The sequence below is a fragment of the Heterocephalus glaber genome, unplaced genomic scaffold (assembly GCF_053883595.1).
Source record: "Heterocephalus glaber isolate CG9 unplaced genomic scaffold, H.glaber_assembly_v1.0 deba00001463, whole genome shotgun sequence".
Taxonomy (NCBI): Eukaryota; Metazoa; Chordata; class Mammalia; order Rodentia; family Bathyergidae; genus Heterocephalus; species Heterocephalus glaber.
Window position 1 is genome coordinate 19044146 of NW_028258310.1, and position 24419 is coordinate 19068564.

General features: G+C 43.7%; 1 protein-coding gene across 7 annotated transcripts in view; it reads right to left on the minus strand.

The window, feature by feature from the left end:
* Nucleotides 1-24419, minus strand: part of LOC101699484 (protocadherin gamma-C4) — a 168266-nt gene that overhangs the window by 132116 nt on the left and 11731 nt on the right. The window contains exons 1-2 of one of the 7 annotated variants that reach the window (XM_087180477.1): nt 19617-24392; nt 14439-15494 (exon numbers count right to left, since the gene is read on the minus strand). The exons of 2 other annotated variants lie outside the window; for them this stretch is intronic. In XM_087180477.1, coding sequence (XP_087036603.1) covers nt 14439-15494; nt 19617-22040 — 3480 coding nt within the window. In that variant the 5' untranslated portion in view covers nt 22041-24392. Of the gene's footprint in view, nt 1-235; nt 3714-4642; nt 7064-9305; nt 12725-14438; nt 15495-19616; nt 24393-24419 lie in introns of those variants that run through there. 4 more of the 7 variants (XM_013075692.3, XM_013075689.3, XM_021266120.2 and 1 more) reach the window with 4 other exon arrangements.

Sequence of the window (24419 nt, forward strand, 5' to 3'; positions counted from 1 at the left end):
ATTTAAGAGTACTATTATCAGATTTTCTAAAACACCCACAGATTGAGAAAATATGTTGAGCCCAAAATGAGATTTGAAAACACAAGAAAAAAGCATAAATTATCAAACAAAACCAAGCTAATTTCCAATAGAGAAAATTATAATTTTCTATATAATTAATTGATTTAAAATGTGGCAGAAAAATGATTGAAGAATGAAAAGGCACCAGTCATTCTTACTGAAAGAGAAAACTAACCTGAACAACTCCTGGTTCTTCTTTGTTTGCATTTATCTTATCAGATATCAGGACAGGCTCACTTTTCTCACAACTTTCTTCACTAATGAGCATGTCTGCATAGTTGGGCTGGGGGAAGATCAGGTGGCTTTTCCGAGAGTCAGCGGTGAGGGAGACTTCATGGGAATAGGTCTGCAGGAAGGCCTGCACCCCGTCCACGCCCACAAAGTGGGAGGTAGACATGCTGGCTAACCTGCCTCTGGAAGCCTGAAGCAGATGTGACATGTGCCAGCGCCGCAGTTTGAGTGCCAGCAGCACGATGACAAAGGCCAGGAAAACACAGGAGACTGCAGCCACTGCCACCACCAGGTAGAGCGTGAGGTCAGAATCATCAGGGTCAACAGGGGCCCTGATGCTGCCCAAGTCAGCCAGGACATCTGGAATGCTGTCTGCCACAGCCACAGTGAGAGTGACAGTGGCTGAGAGAGGGGGCTGGCCATGGTCCTGGACAGCCACCACAAGGCTCTGCTTGAGGGCATCTTTATCCAGCAGGGCCCTTGTGGTGCGCACCTCTCCTGTGTGCAGCCCCACTGAGAAGAGCCCTGGTTCACTGGCCTTGAGCAGGTGATAGGAGAGCCATGCATTCTGACCTGAGTCTCTGTCCACTGCCACCACTTTTGTCACCAAGTATCCAGGCTGTGCAGATTGGGGCGTCAGTTCTACTCCAGTGGAACCATCAGTAGGAAGGGTAGGGTACAGAATCTCGGGGATGTTGTCATTCTGATCCAGCACAAACAAATTGAGTGACACATTGGTGCTCAGTGGAGGGTTCCCACTGTCCCTGGCTGTCACCAGTAGCTGCAGGTCTCTCAACTGCTCATAGTCAAAGGACTGAAGAGCATACAGAACACCAGTGTCAGAGTTAATGGAGACATAGAAGCTTAGAGGAGTTCCCTCAGATGTATATTCAGCCAGGGAGTAAGTGAGCTGAGCGTTGTCTCCACTGTCTGGGTCATGGGCAGTCACAGAGAAGATGGAGACGCCTCTGGGGTTGTTTTCTGGGATGGAGGTGGTGTAGGAAGCATGAGAAAATGCAGGAGGATTGTCGTTGATGTCTGCTACTTTCAGGGAGATACGGTTTTCTGTAGACAAGGGTGGGGTTCCACCGTCAGTGACTGTTACTGTGATGTTATAATCTGAAGTCTCTTCTCTGTCCAGGGCTCTGGTAGTTAACAAGTGATAGTAATTATCGACTGACTTTTCCAATTTGAAAGGCAAGTTCTTGGGGATAGAACATGAAATCTCACCATTATTTCCAGAATCACTGTCATGTACGCTAAAGAGTGCAATTATAGTTCCAGGAAGACAGTCTTCAGAAACAGAGCTGCTGAGAGAGGTGAGTATCACTTCCGGAGCATTGTCATTAACGTCCTGTACTGTGACCAGCACCTTAGCGCTGGCAAGAAGAGCGCCTCCATCCTGAGCTACCACTTCCATGAGGTAGAATCTGGATCCTTCATAGTCCAGCAATTGCACAGTTGAGATCTCCCCAAGGTTGGAATCAAGTTGGAAAGTCTTGGAAATTTTGTCTTCTTCATTGCGAAAAAAGTAGGTCACTTTCCCGTTTATTCCCTCATCTGCATCCGTGGCGGTTAGCGTGAGCAGCCCAGTGCCCACAGGTATGTCTTCGGGAACACTCACTCTGTATTCGGACTGAGTGAACAGAGGCGCGTTGTCATTTGCGTCGAGGACCGTCACGCGAATATGCGTGGTGCTAGAGAGAATTGGGTTTCCACCGTCTACAGCTGTGAGAAGGAGATCATGAGCAGCCTCTTTCTCGCGGTCCAGGGGCCTTTCCAACACCAGCTCCGGGTACTTTTGCCCATCAGATCCGCTCTTCACGTCCAGAGAGAAATGCAGATTGAGGCTGAGCTGGTAACTCTGGAGGGAGTTCACACCCACATCAGCATCTCGAGCGAAGGGAAGCACTAACCGCGTTCCTACAGCGGCATTTTCATTAATTTTTACTTTTAACTCCTCATCCCGGAATCGCGGAGAGTTATCATTAATATCAATTATTTCCACTTCTACTCCATAAATTTTCATTTTATTCTCAACCAGTATGTTACAGTTCACCAGACACCGCGCGCTCTGGGCGCACAGATCCTCCCGGTCTACCCTGCCCGCGGTGACCAAGCTGCCGCTGCGCGGGTTCAGAGCGAAAAGCTGCGTCCTACCTCGGGAGACGATGCGGACTCCGCGCTCCGCCAGCTCCTGGGGCTCCAGCCCCAGGTCCTTGGAGATGTTGCCTACGAAAGATCCTTTGTCCAGCTCCTCGCTCACGGAGTAGCGGATCTGCCCGTTTCCTGGCTCGCACAGTGTCCCTAGGAACATGAAGAACAGAAGCCAGTCTCCGAAGCCCCAGAGCCTCAGTGGCCCCGCCATTGCCTCCTCTTCCCTTACTTTTCTCTTAGTTTTGGTTCAGCCTGCAGTTTCCTTATTTCTCTAAAGCCGAGGGGAGTATATTCCCTGGCGGAATTGAGGTGGGCAGCTTTCCCCAGGAGCCTGTCTGGTCGGCGTTAGGTATGGAAGCAGCAGAGTCGGGTCGCTCCGGCGACAGCTTCTTTTCCACTCTGGTAAACAGCGACGCTCAGCGCCCTAAACAGTTACTACACCAATCCTATTTTTATTTCCTGTAAACTCAGTTATATTTTTATTTCCAATATTTTTGTTCTATCTTTAATGTGTTACTTTATGAGGTTGCTTATTCTTAAGATTTAATTCTGAAATAATGAAAGAGCTCCACAAAACCCTGAGATCAATATAATTATTTGATTCTTTACTGCCTTATAGAAGTTTTATTTTATGTGCCATTGAGCCTATGTCTTTATTTACCTCTTATCCATATTTTGTCTGTTTAATCAGGACATTGAAATTCTTACCGCTGATGGTTTCAAGATTTTATATTTTTATGATATGTATGGAAGCTGCATTTATATATAAGAACACAGACAAAACAGAGCTCTGAGTATACCTTTGAAAAAAGGTCTACTTATGTATACAAATTATATTAGCTGCCACGTGCAGAAAAATACAAGTTTTTGTTACTTGTGAGATCTCTGAGGAAGTTTCCAGATTTTCCATCTAAGAATACAGTACTATCTTAGACTGAGAGTTTGAGTTGGATTAACTGTGCATTATTTATATTTTCCTATTACCATATTCAAATACCAGCAGTTAGACCTTTTACAGTGACAGGTGTTGGTGACAATCCATACAGTAATGGTGGAGGACAGGAACCTTGTGATCTATGCAGGAAAGTAAGCCTAGACACTTACAGAGCAGTGAGTAATGTTTTGTTGTTGCTGATCTTTATATAATAATAATAATAATAACCTCATGCCTGAAAAATATTGACATTTCAGAAAAGAGTCCATCAGGTGAGAAAAGCAATTTTAACCTAATGACCCTTTGATAGGAAAAATTTTAAAATAAAGATATTTTACATAATTTTAAAATTAAAAAATGTTTTAAACATTTTGTAGAAAATGACATCAATATAGGTTGTAAATGTTTTTCAATGTGCAACTTTTCTCAAGAGCAATTTATTAATATACATGAGGGAGAATGGTTTCTCACATTTATTTATTTATTTGGTACTGGGAATTGAACTTGGGACCTTGTGCTTGTGAGGCAGGTGGTGGATCCACTGAGCTAAATCCCTGGCCCTCTCACATTTGTTAAAATGCTCTTTTCATAGCAAACACCTCAGGCTTCACAACTGCCCATCCTTTAAAAACAGACATGGGATCCCAAGACATGCAGCTTTTTAAGACATGTTAGGCGTTGATCTTCAAGTCAGTGGAATACAATAAGTAATATCCTTCCCATGTTCTCTTCATTTTATTTTGTTTTTGGTACCAGGGATCCAGCTCAGGACCTTGCACTCTCCAGGTAGGCGGTGGCACCACTGAGCTAAATCCCCAGCCCTCCCATGCTCTCTTTTTAACAAGCCATTGCACTGGATAAAATCCGCCCCCCCCCCGTTTTCACAAACTAATATGATGAGGACTTTCTTTACCCCTGAGCCTAAATGTCAAAGGAAGTAAAACTAAAATTTAGGAATGACCCTGAGGGTGAACTGAAGCACTTGAAGTCCCAATAGGCACAAATCTTAAGACAGGAGGAATGTATAGACTAGGAAATAAAAGAAGTATCAAAGTAATTATGGGCAAATAAAGCTCAAACTTCAGATAGCCTGTATTTAAGATTTGGTTAGATAAAATTAAAATAATTAAGACAACACTGTACAAGACTGACTCACAAGAAAATGAAAAATGTAATGGAGCCTTCTACTCCAATTACATAATTTATTAAGGATCTTTAAAAAAGCCCAAGTGAAAATAAATGAATTAAATTAAAACTCACCTTTAATACAGTATCAGAGCCAAAGAGCACCCCGGTGTCTCCATGGTTTGTGCTCGCAGCCCAAGAAGCATCTTCACAGAGGAGATCCTGAGCAGGAGCCATTTCCGGAGTCACGTTGAGAAAATTAAACTCTGTTCTAGCTGACTGTGAGGCAACGCACATTTTGTAGGAATAGGGCAATGTTCCCTCACTGTAACCGGGGTGAATCCCAGGTCCAGACTTGGAGCTGAGGCCAGGCTGAAAGCAGCCCCACGAAGCTGGGCTGGAGGAGTTTCTCAGGCGCAGAGCAATTGCTAGAATCACAGCGAGAAGGAAGAGCACTGAGATCAAGGCCAAAGCCACTACTAGGTAGAACTGCAGCTCGGCCTGGGGGTCAGAGGCCACAGGGTCTTCCCTGAGGTCCGGCAGCACCTCCTGCAGGCTGTCCGCGAAAACAAGGTGCAGCGTGGCGGTGGCCGAAAGAGGAGGCTGCCCACCATCGCGCACAGCGACCAGCAGGCGGTGCCGGGCAGCGTCCTTCTCGCCCAAGGCACGCGCTGTGCGCACCTCGCCCGTGCGCAGCCCCAGGCTGAAGAGCCCGGGGTCGCTGGCCTGCAGCACGTGGTAGGACAGCCAGGCATTGTGTCCCGAGTCAGCGTCCACCGCCACCACCTTGGTGACCAGGTAGCCGGGCTCGGCGGCGCGCGGCACCGTGTCGAAGAGCGCCGAGCCGTCGGGCCCCAGCGCGGGGTACAGCACCCGCGGCGCGTTGTCGTTGCGGTCTCCCACCAGCACGCGCAGGCTCACGTTGGCGCTGAGAGCGGGCGAGCCCTGGTCGCGGGCCTGCAGTGTCAGCTCGAAGGCGCGCAGCTGTTCGTGGTCGAAGGCGCGCTGCGCGAACACCACTCCGCTCTGTGCGCTCACGGACACGTAGGACAGCAGCGTTCTAGGCTCCAGGTCGCTGGCCACGATGGAGTAGGAGACCTGGCCGTTGGGTCCCAGGTCAGGGTCAGAGGCTCTGACTTGAGCGATGGAGACCCCAGGAGGGTTGTTCTCAGCCACGTGGACTACGTAGGAGGCCTGGTGGAAAACGGGTGCATTGTCGTTGACATCAGAGATGTGCAGGATGATGCTGATGCTGGAGGAGAGGGGCGGTTTGCCCCTGTCAGTGACTATGATGGTGATGTTATATTCAGAGATCTCCTCTCGGTCTAGAGCCCTGTCTGTCACTAGCTTGTAGTAGTTCTTTGAGGAAGATTTCAACATAAACCCTGCATTTTCCAAGATGTGGCAGTAAACTTCCCCATTTTCTCCAGAGTCTCTATCTCTGGTTTTAATCAAGGCGATCACTGTCCCTGGGGGTGAATCTTCTGGTAGTGGAGTAAATACCGATGTCACAATTACTTCAGGTGCACAATCGTTCTCATCAAGAATTTCTACTTGGATATTGCAATGGGATGCAAGATCTCCAGGATCTTTTGCTTCTATATTCAGCGTGTAACTGTTAGCAATTTCAAAATCCAAATTATTCTTTGTCGTGATTTCTCCTGTTCTTTTATCTAGGTTGAAGAATTGTTCCACTTGTTCATCCACATTGTGAAAGGAGTAGGTGATCTCTGCGTTGATGCCCTCGTCCTGGTCGGTGGCTCTCACTTGAAGCACCGAGAAGCCTGGGGGCACCGCCTCTGGCAACGTGACCTTGTACACATCCTGGCTGAACACCGGAGGGTTATCATTGGCGTCAGTGACTTGAATTTGGATTTGGGTAGTGCCGCTTCGAGGTGGATCTCCCCCGTCCACAGCTGTTAGGACCAACGGATGAAAACTATGCTCTTCTCTGTCCAGAGAATGTTTCAGGATCAACTCAGGATATTTATGTCCATTTGGAGTCTGTTTCTCTGTGAGATCAAAGTACTCATTGTTGTTAAGATGGTATCTTTGCAGTGAGTTAAGACCAGCATCTGAATCCAGGGCTGGATCTAGAGGAAATGTTTTACCTGGCTTAGTGGATTCTCCAATTTTTAAATCAATCTTACTTTGTTTGAACAGCGGAGTGTTGTCATTTATATCCTGAACAATTATTGCTACGTCAAAAATATTCAATGGGTTTTCAGCGACAATATCAAAATCTACAATACACAGAAGCTGTTTCCCGCAAATCTGTTCTCGGTCTATTCTGTCACCCACAAGTAAGTCCCCACTCTCTGGGTTTACAGTAAAGTATTCCTTCTCTGCACTAACCCGCAGCTTCCGGGCAGGCAGGTCTTGGATAGGGAGCCCCAGGTCTTTGGCGAGGTTTCCTACTACCGAGTTCTTGGCCAGCTCCTCTGGAATCGAATATCGGATCTGGTCCGGGAAAGCCCGGCAGAACAAAGACAGCAGGAAGGGCAACAGTACCTGCAGCCACAGCGCCTGGGTGCTCCTCTCTGCTCTTGGCCTCATCCTCTGCCTCCCTCTGCTGCTGCTCCTTTGTGGATAAGAGGAATAAGCCCTCTGCGGATGGCTGACTCCCAGGTGGGGTTACTTTTCCTGATTTTGTTTTCCGCATCCGAATTCGTACTGGTCTCTTCTGCGTGGTTGGTTGAAGCAGGAAGTTACCCTCCGAGTCTCCCAAACGCAACTCGGATGTGATCTCTTCTTTTGGCCTATAGCGACGCCTAGAGGTTTTCTCAGGAAACTGCACGACTTGTAAACGTTTCAGGTTTTTCTTTTCAACTTATAAAGACTATTTATTTGCTTTTAAATAAGTAATATATAGATATTGTTCCAAAATCAAAAAGTATATATGCCACAGTTTCTTACTAGCATCTCTGAATTGTGTGGCACATTTCCCCCAAGAAAAATTTACCCATCTTGTGTATCTTCCCAGATATGTTTTGTATAGTGTGGCAGATTTTACAAATGTTATCCCTCCTTTTGAGGCAAATGTAAGCACACAATATATCATGTTAGGCACTTTGCTTTTTTAATTCATCATATGTGTGTGTGATATGCACATATATGTCATATATATGTAGTAGGGAATCATTATATCTTGAAGATCATTTCAAATCAGCACATAAAGAAGTTTCTCATTTATTTGTAATAGCCATGTAATAATCACTATATGGATATGTAACAATTTGTTTAACCAGAAATATTTGCTAAAAGAAATCAGTGTCATTTGAACAGAAATATAGTTTTTATGTGATAATAGGTTATAAATTATCTGCTGCTCTTTTAGGCATTACAATATATACCTCTCTGATTCTGGAATGTATTCTTAATGCCAGAATCTGAATATGGTTGACTAGTTTTAGGACAATTGAACATTTCCAAATTATATTTCAATACCTTAGTATTTTAAATAATCTCCTCAGGTGAGTCATCTCAATATTCACTAGCTATTTTCTGTTTCCTTGACCCAAGTCAGCTAATTGCATCATATCTCATTCCCATTTATTGTTACTGCACCACAACTTTCATTGTATAGAAAATTGTGAATAAACTACAACTCTTTGTAAATTGGATTGAGGTATATTCTACAGTCTTGCTACACTTTTCAGTGACCAAGAAACACAAATTTGTATATAAACAGGCTTTCATGAATTCTGAAGTAACTCACAGAACTATATGAAAGCACAAAAAATGAGACTTGCATATCCCTCATACACAAAATATTTTATCCTATATCGGATCATTCCAGAGCAACATAGTGACAGACCCATCTCAGACCAATTTGTAGGGGCAGCAGTGGATAGGGAAGAGGCCAAGTTACTAAACAGCATGAAGCACAGCAGTCCAGAATTGAAGTTATCCAACCTTTATAAGAAGGCTTACCTGATGAAAACCAAAAAGATATCAAAGCTATGTTTTCCTTAGAAATCAAAGTGGAACTCAATAGTGATGCCATGATAAGCAATTTAGAAATTATTAAAGTGAAGTCTACATTCTACTTAAATTCAAGTAAAATAAAATGGGCAATATTTTTGGTAATCATAGAAGTAAACCGGAAGAATCACACAAAGTTACTGTTGGTATACCTCAGATCAGTAACAACAAAATAATTGAAGTATGCCAGTCTACTGAGCAAACATCCCTGTTAAAGTTATATCTAAAAATTAAATACTTTCTATAAATTGCCACTGCCTAATTATGACAGAAAATAAAACTTCAAGCAAAGCATAGTTGAGTGTAAAAAGGAGGAAATTAAAAAACACCCAGTCCTAATTCAACATTAGCATCATGAGAAAGAATGCTAAAAATACGAATTTATACAACTGCCTTCTGTTTTACAGGTCTAATCTATCCTTTCAATAATGCACATAGGAAAATAGCATTTTAAAAAGTGAATAACTTAGATGTATAAAATTTAAAAATCTCTGCTGAAAGCATAACTGAATGAAGACTACAATGGATAATGAATAAGTAGGTCTGGGGTTTTAGCTCAGTGGTAGGGAATCTGCCTAGCGTGTCCAAGAGTCTGGGTTCAATCCTTACCATCCCAACAGAGAAAAAAAGAGTAAATTTTTTTTGCGTAGTAAATGTTATTGACTATTATTGCCCCTCCCCTGTAAAGCAACAGAATATTGATAATGAGATGTCTTTATTTGATACATTATATATCTTATTCAATTGGAGATGTTACAAAGGCTTGTGCCTATATTTCACTGTTGTAAGATGTATAAAAGACTGAATGACTCACCTGAAGAAGATTGGGGTCTCCTTTTGTTTCAAGTAAATTCTGAGGTATCAGAAGAGGCTCACTTTTCTCACAGCTCTCCTGGCTGATGAGGGTGTCTGCATAGTTGGGTTGTGGAAAGATGAGGTGGCTCTTCCTTGAGTCCGCAGTGAGTGAGACCTCATGAGAATAGGTCTGCAAGAATGCGTGCACTCCATCCATGCCCACAAAGTGAGAAGTAGGCATCCCTGCCAACCCATTACTGGCAGACTGAAGTAGGCGAGTCATGTGCCAACGCCGCAGCCTTAGTGCCAGTAGCACGATGACAAAGGCCAGGAAAATACAGGAGACAACAGCTACAGCCACCACCAGGTAGAGCGTGAGGTCAGCATCATCAGGGTCAACAGGGGTCCTGATGCTGCCCAGGTCTGCTAGAACATCAGGGATGCTGTCAGCCACAGCTATGGTGAGTGTGACAGTGGCAGAAAGAGGTGGCTGGCCATGGTCCTGTACAGCCACTAGGAGGCTCTGCTTGAGGGCATCTCTGTCCAGCAGGGCTCTTGCTGTGCATACCTCACCTGTGTGCAGCCCCACGGAGAAGAGCCCTGGCTCGCTGGCCTTGAGCAGGTGATAGGACAGCCAGGCATTCTGACCCGAGTCTCGGTCCACTGCCACCACCTTGGTCACCAGATAGCCAGGCTCTGCAGATCGGGGTGCCAGCTCCACACCAGTGGAGCCATCAGTGGGGAGAGCAGGGTACAGGATTTCAGGTGTGTTGTCATTCTGGTCCAGCACAAACAGGTTAAGTGACATGTTGGAACTGAGTGGAGGGTTTCCGCTGTCCGTGGCAGTCACCAGTAGCTGCAGGTCTCGGAACAGCTCATAATCAAAGGAACACAGCGCATACAGGACACCAGTGTTGGAGTTGATGGAGACATAAGAGGACAAAGGTGCCCCCTGGATGGTGTCCTCAGTCAGGGAGTAGATGACTTGGGCATTCTCACCACTGTCAGGATCCTGGGCTGTGATGGATAAAATGGAGGCTCCTCTGGGGTTGTTCTCCTGAATGTAGGCAGAGTAGGAGGCATGAGTGAAGGTAGGTGGGTTGTCATTGATATCCACCACCTGCAGTGAGATATGAGTCTCTGTAGACAGTGGTGGAGTCCCCTGGTCTGTGGCAGTTACTGTAATGTTATATTTGAAGACTTCTTCCCTGTCCAAAGTTCTGTGTATTAATAACCGATGATAATTTCCATAGGTCTTTTCAAGCCTGAATGGCAAATTATCCTGGATAGAACAAGTGACAAGTCCATTCTCTCCTGAATCACTGTCATGCACATTGAACAGTGCAATTACTGTACCTGGGGAAGAATTTTCTTGGATTGAGCTGATGAGAGAGGTAACTGTCACTTCTGGGGCATTGTCATTTACATCCAGAACTGTCACCAGAACCTTACTTCTGGCTCGGAGACCAGGTCCATCATGGGCTTCTACATCTATGTCATAGAATCCAGAGTCTTCATAATCTAGATCTCCCACTATTGTTATGTCCCCACTCAGAGAATTCAACTGGAATAGCTGGGATATTTTGTCTCTTACTTTCCGGAAAGAATACGTCACTTCTCCATTGGCTCCTTCATCTGGATCAGTGGCTTTAACGGTGAGTAGCCGAGTGCCAATAGGCAAGTTCTCCCGAACACTTACATGGTACTCAGGCTGAGTAAATACAGGAACATTATCATTGGTGTCTATAAGTGTTACGTGAATCCTGGCAGTGCTCGAGTGAACTGGGTCTCCTCCATCCAAGGCAGTGAGAACGAGGTGGTGCACTGCCTCTTCCTCGCGATCTAAGGCGCGCTCCAGCACCAGCTCTGGGTACTTAATCCCGTCGGCCCCGCTTTGCACATCCAGGGAGAAGTGACCATTGGAGCTGAGCTGGTAACCCTGCAGGGAATTTATCCCTATATCTGGATCGAAAGCTTCAGGGAGAGGAAATCTTGTCCCAGGAATTTCATGCTCAGCAACTTTTATTTCCCTCTGCTCTGTTCCAAAGGTGGGAGAGTTATCATTAATATCGTTTATTTCCACTTCTATTTCAAAAATCTTCACTTTGTCCTCTAGGAGAATCTCCAGGTTTGCCACACACTTTGGAGCTCGCTCACAGAGCTCCTCTCGGTCTATCCTGCCTGCCGTGACCAAATTACCGCTCCGCGGACTCAGAGCGAAGAGCTGGGTCTTACCTCTGGAGACGATGCGGACTCGGTGCTCAGCCAGCTTCTGGGACTCCAGCCCCAGGTCCTTGGCGATGTTACCCACCACAGAGCCTTTCTCCAGCTCCTCGGGCACCGAGTAGCGGATCCGTTCGGCCCGGATTTCCCACAGAGCCCCCAGGAGTATGCAGAGCCAGACCAGTCGATTGTAGCCTGCTGAAAAAAGAGGCGCCGCCATTACCTTCCCGCCGCGGAGTATGCTGAGCTGGGTGCTTCCTCTGTGGAGCCCTGAGGAGCCTTACGATCCGATCCTTGGATTCTAAAATAATGTGCTTTCACCACGGGATGCTGGAGGGGATCCGAGTTGAAGCTTTCCTGAAGCCCCAGAACCAGAGCTTTGTACTGCAGAAATCTTGTTCAGATGAAATTTCTGGTTGTCTTTTCCCCCCTGATTGGTGAACAGCGACGCTCAGAGTCCTAACCTATTATTGCAATTTATTCTTAAAGTACGGCTTTTATACTACCTTTCGCATTCCTAATCCCATTTCTTCCAAATAGAACATAATTTAAAATCCTGTTGTCTAACTTGCAATGAAAATCCAGGAATGAATCAAATTTTCCTGTATGGTAAACTTTATTAAGTTATTTCTTTTTTGCAGAAAAAAATGGTGATTTTTGGCAAAGAATGTTTTCTCCCTCCTTTCAGTTTTTGCATTGTCCATCCCCATGTTCCATTTTCTGTATACTGTACTGTGTGTGTTGAACATCCATTTCTCTTAGGAAAAAGAGTGAACTTGAAGGGTGAAGGAAAATGACGGGTGAAAAGACAGTAGTGGGTTTCTAGCTTGGAAGTCCAGCTCTAGTCCCAACCCATGCAGAATTAACTTTCTTCACCTAAGTTTATCCTTTAGAGCCTGGGGTAACTTTTCAATTCTTTTACAACAAAATACCTGTTGTTCAAGAGATAGTTTTATCTCTCTGTAAATGGGCTTGGCAAAAATGATTCAAGACTTGGGAAGAAAAAATTTGCTGATTAATTTGTATACAGGAGATTCTAGGCCACAAGCTATGCCTGTGACTATTTTGTTCATAGTGTGTCTTTCAATCTTTAGAACAGTGACTTTCTTAGAGTAGGCACTCAACAAAGTTTTTTCAATGTTTGATGAATGAACTACCAAAGCAAATGCAAAGCCTCAAGCAATGAGTAAATAATTCTGATATTAAATAAACAACTGTGTAAAAGACAGAAGCAATAAGCTGAAGCACTGTAAAGTGCAGATATTATTTCAGTGATTTTAAAAAAATATCAGACACCTCCAGTAGCCTTATTTTACCATTACAAATGATGTTATTTTATCATTATTTTTCTTTCTTTAGTTTTGATTATGGAAACATCCAGTAAAAGGCAATATTTTAGTAGTTGTTTATGCATCGTTATTGAATGCTCTATAGCTTTTTTTTTGTGGTGCTGGGGATAACTCAGGACCTTAACCATGCTAGGGAACTGCTCTGCCATTGAGCTATATCTGCAGTCCCCTTGTAGCTTTCTTGAGTACAGTAATTTGAGAAATTTTGAGATAAAGCAGTAAGTCACTAGTTCTTTAAGTTATTCCTCACTTAACAGTTACCATATAGAGTTGACTTAAATTTTAAAGAGAAATAAAACTTTACTAACCATATAGAAAACTTACATCTTCAGATTTTCAGGGATTGGACTAAAGGTATTTTTTCCCACAATCCTTAAAAGACTCACTAATTGCTGGAGAGTGAGACATTAAAATGAGATGTTTTGGGGCCGGGGATTTAGCTCAGTGGTTTTGCCGCCTGCTATGCAAGTGCAAGGACCTGAGTTCAATCCCCAGTACCAACCCCCCCCCCCAAAACAAAAACAAAAACAAAAACAAAATGAGATGTTTTGGAAATAGATTTGATAATATGCATAAAAATCTCATGGTACTCATAGATTTGACTTACTTTCAGAAATCTATACTAAAATATAGGAAATGCTCTATAAATAAAAATGTTCATTACATTACTTATTGTAATAACACAGTAGCAAGATCATAAAATAAATGACTAAAGGCGGTTAAGAAATTTATAGAATATACTTGAGTGAAATTATGAGAGAATTGTAGGATTCAAAGTTAGTGATCTAAACTGAAAATGTAAATAAGGACTAAAAGGTATAATAGATAATGCGAAATAGGAGGAAAAGGGGCAAAGGGGAGGGGGAAGTGGGAGGGGTAGGGGAAAGGAAAGAAGGGAATGGAATTAATATGAGAAAATGAAAAAATGGAAACAAAGGTTTTGTAAATAGGGAGGGATGGAGGGGTTGAAGGGAGGGTAGGGGAAGGGGGAAAAATAAGAACCAAGAGAGTATGTAAAGGTGCATATCTCCAATGATGAATGTCATTATGTTGTACACCTAAAATGTACCAATAAAAGGATATACAAAAAAAGAGCAAAGTTAGTGATCTAACATAAAATTTGAGTCTTTGCTACTTGTAATAAGACAAATAAGTGTGAAGATGCTTCATTATTAGAAGCGTGTGTTAAACAAAGATATCTGCAGCAAAAAAAACCAACTACAAATGGAATTGATGAAAAGGAACATATATTTTAACTTCAATACATGTATAAAGGGTTAAGCATATGATTACTTGAAAAAAGAGTCTCACCTGGAAGTAAGAAAGGGTACTGGTATTATTAAGAGTGTACATCCCCAACCATCCTTTCTGGCAAGATTTACCTATCATACAGATTCCAACAGTAAAAACCGGAAATTAGTAATCAGTCAATTTCGAAGACAACAGAGCAATCAAGGAGCTAATCCACACCTATCCAACAAGCTCCCCCCCCCCATCATTAGAACCATGGAAAATGGTCTAATGCACGATTGAGAAGCAAATTCAATATGTAAAATTCAAATAGGATTGGAAACACTTACTTGAGAGGAAAAAGAAGAGTCATAAACTCGTTTGGGATCTTCATTATTGGTACATGCAACCACAGGATAATCACACAGGAGATCCTGAGGGGAAGCCACTTCTGGAGTCACGTTGAGAAAATTAAATTCTGTCTTTGCAGACTGGGAAGCAACACATAGGTTGTAGGAGTATGGCAAGGTCCTCTCGGTGTAGTTGGAGGGAACCATGAGTCCAGACTTGGAGCTGAGACCATGCTGAAAGTAGCCCCAATCGGTAGGGCTGGAGGAGCGTCTCAGGCGCAGAGCAATTGCTAGAATCACAGCGAGAAGGAAGAGCACTGAGATCAAGGCCAAAGCCACTACTAGGTAGAACTGCAGCTCGGCCTGGGGGTCAGAGGCCACAGGGTCTTCCCTGAGGTCCGGCAGCACCTCCTGCAGGCTGTCCGCGAAAACAAGGTGCAGCGTGGCGGTGGCCGAAAGAGGAGGCTGCCCACCATCGCGCACAGCGACCAGCAGGCGGTGCCGGGCAGCGTCCTTCTCGCCCAAGGCACGCGCTGTGCGCACCTCGCCCGTGCGCAGCCCCAGGCTGAAGAGCCCGGGGTCGCTGGCCTGCAGCACGTGGTAGGACAGCCAGGCATTGTGTCCCGAGTCAGCGTCCACCGCCACCACCTTGGTGACCAGGTAGCCGGGCTCGGCGGCGCGCGGCACCGTGTCGAAGAGCGCCGAGCCGTCGGGCCCCAGCGCGGGGTACAGCACCCGCGGCGCGTTGTCGTTGCGGTCTCCCACCAGCACGTGCAGGCTCACGTTGGCGCTGAGAGCGGGCGAGCCCTGGTCGCGGGCCTGCAGTGTCAGCTCGAAGGCGCGCAGCTGTTCGTGGTCGAAGGCGCGCTGCGCGAACACCACCCCGCTCTGTGCGCTCACGGACACGTAGGACAGCAGCGTTCTAGGCTCCAGGTCGCTGGCCACGATGGAGTAGGAGACCTGGCCTTTGGGTCCCAGGTCAGGGTCGGAGGCTCTTACTTGCACAATTGAAGCTCCAGGCAGATTGTTCTCTGCCACATGGACCGTGTAGGAGGTCTGCTGGAAAACAGGTGCATTGTCATTGACATCGGTGGTGTGCAGGGTGACTCGTATCCTAGAGGAAAGGGATGGTTTCCCTTTATCAGTGGCTGTGAGGGTAATGTTGTACTCTGAGGTCTCTTGCCGGTTTAGGGCCCTCTCTATCACCAGCTTGTAATAATTCTTGGAGGTGAATTCTAATTTGAAGGGAACTTCTTCTTGAATATAGCATGTCACCAAGTCATTTTGCCCAGAGTCTTTGTCTGTCACTTTAATGAGGGCTATTATGGTTCCAAGGTCTGAGTCCTCTGGAATATGGTTAGAAAACGATATGAATGTCACCTCTGGGGTGTTGTCATTCTCATCAACAATTTCAATATGAACATTACTGTGAGCCGTGTGCACTCCTCCATCCTTGGCTTCTACACCCAAAATGTACCTACTCCTTTCTTCAAAGTCCAATGTACCATTGGTTGTGATATCACCGGTATTTGGATTGAGATTGAAAAGGAGGCTAGTACTTGTCGGAGCATTGAGGAAGGCATAGGTGATCTCTGCATTAACATCCTCATCCTGGTCTGTGGCCACTACCCGGAGCAGAGAGGTTCCTGGGGGCACGTTTTCTTGCAGAGTAACTCTATATATGTCCTGACTGAACACTGGAGCATTATCATTGGAATCAGTAACTTTGATCCCGATCTGGGTGGTGCTGCTTAGAGGTGGGTCCCCACCATCAATGGCAGTCAAAATTAAACGATGGGAGCTCTGATGTTCCCTATCTAAAGGTTTTTCCAACAATAATTCTGGGTATTTACTTCCATCAGGACTTTCCTTTGTTGACAGAGAGAAATGTTGATTGGGGTTGATGGTGTATATCTTCAGTGAGTTACTTTCTACATCTGCATCTTGTGCAGAATCCAGAGAGAATTTTACCCCTGGTAAGGCTGACTCACAGATTTCTAATTCAATGCTTTTTGTAATGAAATGTGGTTCATTGTCATTAATATCTTGGATTACAACAATCACATGGAAAATATTCATTGGATTTTCAGTGACTGTTTCAAATTCCAGTGCACACTCAGATTTTCTCCCACAAATCTTCTCTCTATCTATTCTGCCGCTCACTAACAAATCTCCACTCTCCACACTCACGTTGAAATAATCCTCTGCAGTAACCCAAAGTTTTTGAGCTGGCAACTCCTGGACACTGAGCCCAATATCCTTGGCGAGGTTTCCCACCCAAGAGCCCTTGGCCAGCTCCTCTGGAATGGAATAGAGAATTGGCTGGGAAATGGCCCCACAAAACAAAGAAAGCAGGAAGGGAAACAGTACCTGACTTTTCATCGTTTCCATTTCTCTGGAGTTTCTCTGCATTTCTTTATCTCTCTGGGAAGCTTTGTTTCAAGGTTTCCCTGGGATTGTTTTTAAAGTCAATGACAGCACCCTGGACTTCTTTGATTTGAGGTTATCATTTGTTTGTCAGGTGTTTGAAGGTGCACAGGAACAGTTACTGGGTTCTGATACATGCAAGATAAGGGAAGAAAGCACTGGCTAGCCTCTTCCTGCAGAAATGAGAACCTTTCTCTTCCCTTTGGTCAACAGTGGCGCCCAGAGGTTGTCTTGGATAATTGCTGATTGCCCAGCTATTTATCCTCAATGTGTAAACTTGATTTTGCTACTTTGTCTTTAAATTTGCTTGAAAGAACTGAGTATTTGCATTTCCCCATTAATTTGACATTTCCTTGTTTGTCATAATCTCATAAATACCTTCATCACTTTACGTTCTTCTTTTTTCATTTCATGAAGCATAGTCTTTTTTCAGTTTTTGTGGGCCAAAGTATTTTCCAGTGATTTCACTGTGTGGTATTTATACATTCAGGCATGACTGATGTATCTAAATAAGTGAATGGATTTTACTTACTTTATTTTTAAATTTTATTTACTTTTTAAGTGAACTATGATCCTTTCTTCAAATTCTCTGGAATAACTTCCCTTATTTAGAATTTAAATTTGTCCATATACACTCTGTCTTATGTGCAGTCTTTGCAATAGGAGAGGGAGTCAAGGCTCTGGAATTATTTTACTGTATTGCTTTCCTTTATAAAATATAATATTCCCAGGGCCAGGGATTTAGCTCAGTGGTTCTGCCGCCTGCCTCACAAGCTCAAGGTCCTGAGTTCGATCCCCCATACAAGATAATAATAATAATTATTATTATTATTATTCCCAGCTCACTAGAGTGGAGCTTAATCTTTCATTAAAGGGACCAACTCAATATTTGGATACATATGCTTTTATAGTACTGAAACTTGTGTAAGCCATAATTAGTTTTACAAAACCAGTGCTTTTATAGAAATGTATATGTAACATTTGATAATTGCAATTCTCAGCTTCAGTGAATTTATACTATTGATGAATTAAAATGAGTTTGACTTGATCACTCTTAAATATTGAAGAGATGTTGAGAATTCTTAGACACTCCATTCAAAAACTCATCCTAGGGCTGGGGATTTAGCTCAGTGGTTCCACTGCCTGCCTCAGAAGCACAAGGTCCTGAGTTCGATCCCAGGTACCAAAAAAACCCCCCAAAACCAAAAAAAAAAACCTGATCCTGGTCTCGGGTACTCAAGCAAACAAATCCTTTTATTTCAAGACCACTACCAAACTGGATACAGTTAGTTTTATTTCATCTCACAAATTTCATGTATTGGAAACCTAATCCCCAAATCACACATTGAGATATTAAGAAATGGGACTTTTGGGAGATGAATGAGTCATGAGAGTCCTACCTTCAGTAATGCATTGATTTATGAATGGATTATCAAATGAGTGGCTTTGTTGTAAAAGCAGCTGTCTCTGGCTCACTTCTGTTTTGTCATGTGATGCCCTCTGTCTTGTATGGCCCTGCAAGAAAGCGCTACTGGATGCTGACTAGATGATGGCACCATGCTGTCAGACTTCCTAGCCTCCAGAACCACTGGCTAAATAAACTTCTATTCTTTATGAATTATGCAGTCTCAGGTATTTTGTTATAGCAACAAAAATAGACTAAAACAGATGCCAACTTAGCAATTTATTCTACTACTTTTCAGTGCTTATTTATGCTCCAGTTGAAAAAACTATTATGTTTTCTAAGACACTCTTTCATTTGTTTTCTTTGTTCTAGAAATATTTTACAGAGACTGAGAAATAACTCTTTCCTTTTTATAAAATCCTCCTCAGAGGGCAATAAATACCACTCCAAGGCTTATAATGATATACACAAGTGAACTTTCCACCTTCAAGCAAAAGGCTGAAATTAATGAGAACACACACATACACACACTTTAGGCACTAACGGTCAAACTAATTGATTAATGTCTATATATTTTTATTATTTATTTATTTATTTATTTATTTATTTATTTATTTTGGTACCAGGGATTGAACTCGGGTCCTTGAGCCTGCGGAACAGTCGGTGGAACCACTGAGCTAAATCCCTGGCCCATGTCTATATATTTTTAATGTCCTATAGATGCAGAGTGTGGAGGCCTGGTTTGGAAGGAAAGCATAAAACATCTTGCATTTACACATGTTTGCAACTTGTTTGTATGATTCTGGATAAGGTAAGTAGACAGAGGTGACAAAATTCATACCACAGGGATTTAAAACATAAAAGGTATGGCTAGGGGTGTAGTTCAGGAATACAGTACATCTTAGCATGCACCAAGATCCTATGTTTAGTACCCAGCACCAAAACAAAATAAAATAAATCATAAAAGATCTACTTATCACAAATACATAGACCAATGTTGGATCAACCACCGGGCTCTTCTTTCATTATAGTTACTCGAGGACACAGGTAGAAGGAGCAGCCACAATTTCAAAGAGATCTGGAAATCCTCACAATGGCAATTAGAGCTTTCTCTAGAAAGTGATGTATGGTAACTGGCACTCATAATGTTTTGACTGAACTAGTTACCTAGGCCACAGCTGCCAGAGCCAAGCCAGGAAGTGCAGAGAGGGAAGGACAAATATTTACACGACAGAACTAAAGACAACTTCATTACTTTATTTCTCAAATGAGCGTGTGTTAAATCTTTATAATAATCACCTTGGCACACTTGTTCTGCATGACATTCAAAAAGAGAAATAACTCACCTCAAGTAGCTTAGGATCCCTCTTCGGTTCAAGCAAATCTTGAGACACCAGAAGAGGCTCGCTTTTTTCACAGCTCTCCTGGCTGATGAGGGTGTCTGCATAGTTGGGTCGTGGGAAAATGAAGTGGCTCTTCCTGGAGTCCCCGGTGAGAGAGACCTCATGGGAATAGGTCTGCAGGAAGGAGCGCACGCCGTCCCCGCCCACAAAGTGTGACGCCGGCGTGCCAGCCAATCCGCTGCTTGCAGCCTGAAACAAGCGACTAGTGTGCCAACGCCTCAGCCTGAGCGCCAGCAGCACAATGACAAACGCCAGGAAGACACAGGAGACAGTAGCCACAGCCACCACCAGGTAGAGGGTGAGGTCGGAGTCATCGGGGTCGGCGGGGGTTCTAACGCTGCCCAGGTCTGCTAGGACGTCAGGAATGCGGTCAGCCACAGCTATGGTGAGTGTGACAGTGGCTGAGAGAGGGTGCTGGCCGTGATCCTGCACAGCCACCAGGAGGCTCTGCTTGAGGGCATCTCGGTCCAGCAGGGCCCTTGCTGTGCGCACCTCCCCCGTGTGCAGCCCCACGGAGAAAAGCCCTGGCTCAGTGGCCTTGAGAAGGTGATAGGACAGCCAGGCATTCTGGCCTGAGTCTCTGTCCACTGCCACCACCTTGGTCACCAAGTATCCGGGTTCTGCAGAGCGGGGTGCCAGCTCCACTCCAGTAGAACCATCTGTTGGGAGGGTGGGATACAGGATTTCAGGCATGTTGTCATTCTGGTCTAATACAAACAGGCTCATTGACACGTTGGTGCTGAGTGGAGGATTCCCACTGTCACTGGCTGTCACCAGTATTTGCAGGTCTCTAAATTCTTCATAATCAAAAGAACGCAGTGCATACAGGACACCAGTGTTGGAGTTGATAGTGATGTAGGAGGACAGCGGTGCTCCTTGGTGGGTATCCTCAGTCAATGAATAAGTGATCCGAGCATTGCTGTCGCTGTCTGGATCCTGGGCAGTCACTGAGAAGATGGAGGCTCCTCTAGGGTTATTTTCAGGAATATAGGCAGAGTAGGAGGCCTCAGAGAAGGCAGGTGAGTTGTCGTTGATATCTGTTACATGCAGAGTAATGTGAGTTTCTGTGGACAGAGGTGGATGCCCCCCATCCGTGGCTTTCAGAGTGATATTATATTCGGACACTTTTTCATGGTCTAGAGATTCAGCTGTCACTAAGCGGTAATATTGGTCTATTGATTTTTCTAAATTAAATGGCAGATTTCCTAGGACAAAAACTGTGACTTGTCCATTCTGCTCAGAATCTCGGTCATGCACATTTATAAGAGCAATTTCTCTTCCAGCAGTAGCCTCTTCTGGGACTGAGCCTGTGAGGGAAGTGATTGTAACCTCAGGAGCATTGTCATTCACATCCAGAACTGTGACTAGAATCTTGGCTCTTGAAAGAAGACCTGGGCCATCCTGTGCTTCAATTTTGATCTCATAGAACACAGAATCCTCATAATCTAGACTTTTTAATATTGATATGTCTCCAGTCACTGAGTTGAGATCGAAAAGCTGAGTGATTTTGCCAGGCATTTTATCTAGGATATAGGTCACCTGCGCATTGAATCCCTCATCAGGGTCAGTGGCATTCACTGTGACCAGCCGCGTGCCCACTGGCACATTCTCTTGAACACTTACATGGTATTCAGGCTGAGTAAACACTGGTGGGTTATCATTTGCATCCAAAACTATCACTTGGAGGCACAAGTTGCCGGAACGGATAGGGTCACCACCATCAGAGGCAATGAGGTCAAGCTGATGAACTTCCTTTTTCTCACGGTCCAGGGCCCGCTCCAGCACCAACTCTGGATATGTGGCCCCATCAGAGACGCTATTTACAGCTAGGGAGAAGTAGTCATTGGGGCTGAGGTTGTAGCTCTGCAAGGAGTTCACGCCCACATCAGGATCAAATGCAGTTTTAAGTGGAAATCGTGTTCCAGGAACTGTTAGTTCACCAATTTTTACTTCCAATTCCTCTGTTAGAAAATTAGGAGCATTATCATTAATATCTTTAATTTCTACCTCTACTTCAAAAATTTTCAATTTGTCCTCAACCAGGATGTTGAATTTTACCAGACACCGCGCGCTGTGGGCGCACAGCTCCTCCCGGTCTATCCTGCCCGCGGTGACCAAGCTGCCGCTGCGCGGGTTCAGAGAGAAAAGCTGCGTCCTACCTCGGGAGACGATGCGGACTCCGCGCTCCGCCAGCTCCAGGGGCTCCAGCCCCAGGTCCTTGGCGATACTGCCCACGAAGGAGCCTTTCTCCAGCTCTTCAGGCACTGAGTATCGGATCTGCCCAGGTCCTGACTCACACAGCGTCCCCAGGAGCGCGCACAGCAGAGCAAGCCCTCTGCCGGGTCGGAATCTAAGGCGATGGGTCATTTCTTTTTTGGTGAATTATTTTCACTGAATTCTGTTCCAGTTTTCCACGATGGGCTCCAAATCGTATTTTCTCAAAGAATTAAGTCTTTCGTGGGCTTAATTCATAGGTCACAGACCTAGCTGATTTCTGAGGTGAGCTTGCTGGCCTCCCGGAATCTTCTCAGCCTGATTTGTTGGTTCTTTGCGTTTTAGAAGCAAGGAAATGGTGGACTTGCTCTCTCAGCGAGTTTTCTCCTTGAGTGGTCAACAGCGACACCCAGAGGCTTAACCGTTTACTTCATACACTCAGACAATCCAGTTTCCAAACATCTGAAATCCTTTTTGTCAAAGGTAACGGAACTGGTATTGATGTCACATAATTGAATTGATATATATTATGATTCTAAATTATCTTCATTGAGAAGTCATACACTAACATTAACTCCACCGATATTGCTTCTAATATGGTAGTTACCGCTTCCAAATATTCAATTTAAGAACCACACAGAAATACCAGCTATATTTGTAGATTATACTTCTTGAAGTTTGTCCTTGATAGCCTGACATTTTAGTTTCAACATTTGTCATTTAACTAACTGATTAAACAAACACACAAATGGGTGTCAGACAATATGTTTCAGGATTTAAGGTGAACGGTACAGAGACAACCACATCCATCACAATGTTTATGAGAATGTAAAAGCAAACAGGAAATTACAATGCATCAAGATAACTACTATAATAGGAGAGTCAAGGGGATGAGAGCCCTCCATCCTGGCTGGAGGTTAGCAAAGACCTTCTGAGGAAACAGAAGAGGAGAGGAGTGATCAAGGAAAAGGCCTAGACATGAGCCAACACCATGGCAATGTCTAGATGAGAGGGAGAAATCACAGAGCTTCAGGGTACTGGAAGAAATTCACATTGCCTAAGTTAAGAGTGTGAAGATGATTTTCTTAAGACCACAACTGAAACTAGTAAAAATAATTTTTTGGTTTTTGTTACAGAATCATTTTCTCTGTATGTTTTTCCTCAAGCACAGAAGTAGAAGTGCAATATATAGTATGTGTCATTTCAGTCATGATGCATTGTGTACCCAACAATATGCATTTACTCTTATGGAGTTAGCACATGCACTAAAAGGACTGTATATTTAATTGTCCTCTGTTCATACTTTATTATTTACTTAAAAGATATTACAACATAATATTTCACAGTGAGTTCCAATCTTACCTCATAGAGAGTTATGTAATAGTAATAAGCACAATGGACTACATTTTCTTAAAATTTCACTTATACATAATAAAGAACTGCAGCACCTTAAGGTATGTGATACTATTAGAACAAGGCTCAATTAGTACCTAATTACTTCCAGATCAAAATAAAAATGATCCCAGCACATAGAATATTAGTGTGTTCATTGTCCTCTGTTCTTAAATATATGACAAACATATTGAAAGGCAACAGGGGAAGAAGAACAGGGGAAGAAGACTGTAGTTATGAGAGGGTCTAGGTGTGAGTGAAGGATAGGGAACATTTTTAGCAGCTGCCATGAGTAGGAAACTTTGAGAGGATATAAAAGAGGATTGTTAAGAGCAATTGTATGATATAGTGTCTGAATCCCTTCCATTTTTTCTTTAAGCAAACTTACACTGAGGTTATACAGTATATTATTTTTAAAGATAAAGGTAGTATGGTTTCCAGGCACAAGAAAAATAAAAATACAGCCAAAAGAAGACTGTTTAGTATTACTTTACCAATTTATTCTAGAGCAAGTGATAAGTCAGTCAGTTCTTCAAGGAAAACAGTATGACTTTAATATGATTTATAACTAAGAATCAGTACCATGACATACTTTTCTGAAACACTGTAATGAATATATATTTCTGGGCTAGGGTTGTAGCTCAGTGATGGAATGCTAAGTGAGACTCTGGATTCAATCTTGAGCACTCAAGAACACATGCATGCACACACACAAACATGCATACACACACAATATAGAGGTTTGGTATATAGCTCAGTGGTACAGTGCTTCCCTAGTTAGTACGCACAAAGCCCTGTGTTTCAACCTCATTATTGAAAAAAATGCGTATTTAAATATTTAATCTTTTTAATAGGGATTCACATGCAAATTAAGGAAAATAAAAACTTCATGTGAAACTAAAGGAAAAATATTAAGATCAAGTGAGAAAGGACTAATTCACTAAGATCTTTTAATATTCATAACAGATTCAAATATAAAACAAAAAGTCTTACATTTTAAAAGGGGAAGAAACCCGAGTAAATATATAAATTCTGGGGATCAAACAAAGAGCCTTGTGCATACTAGCCAAATACTCTACCATGAGCTACATCCTCATCCCCAGTCTTCATATTTTTAAGACAGAAAGAACTGTTGATCCA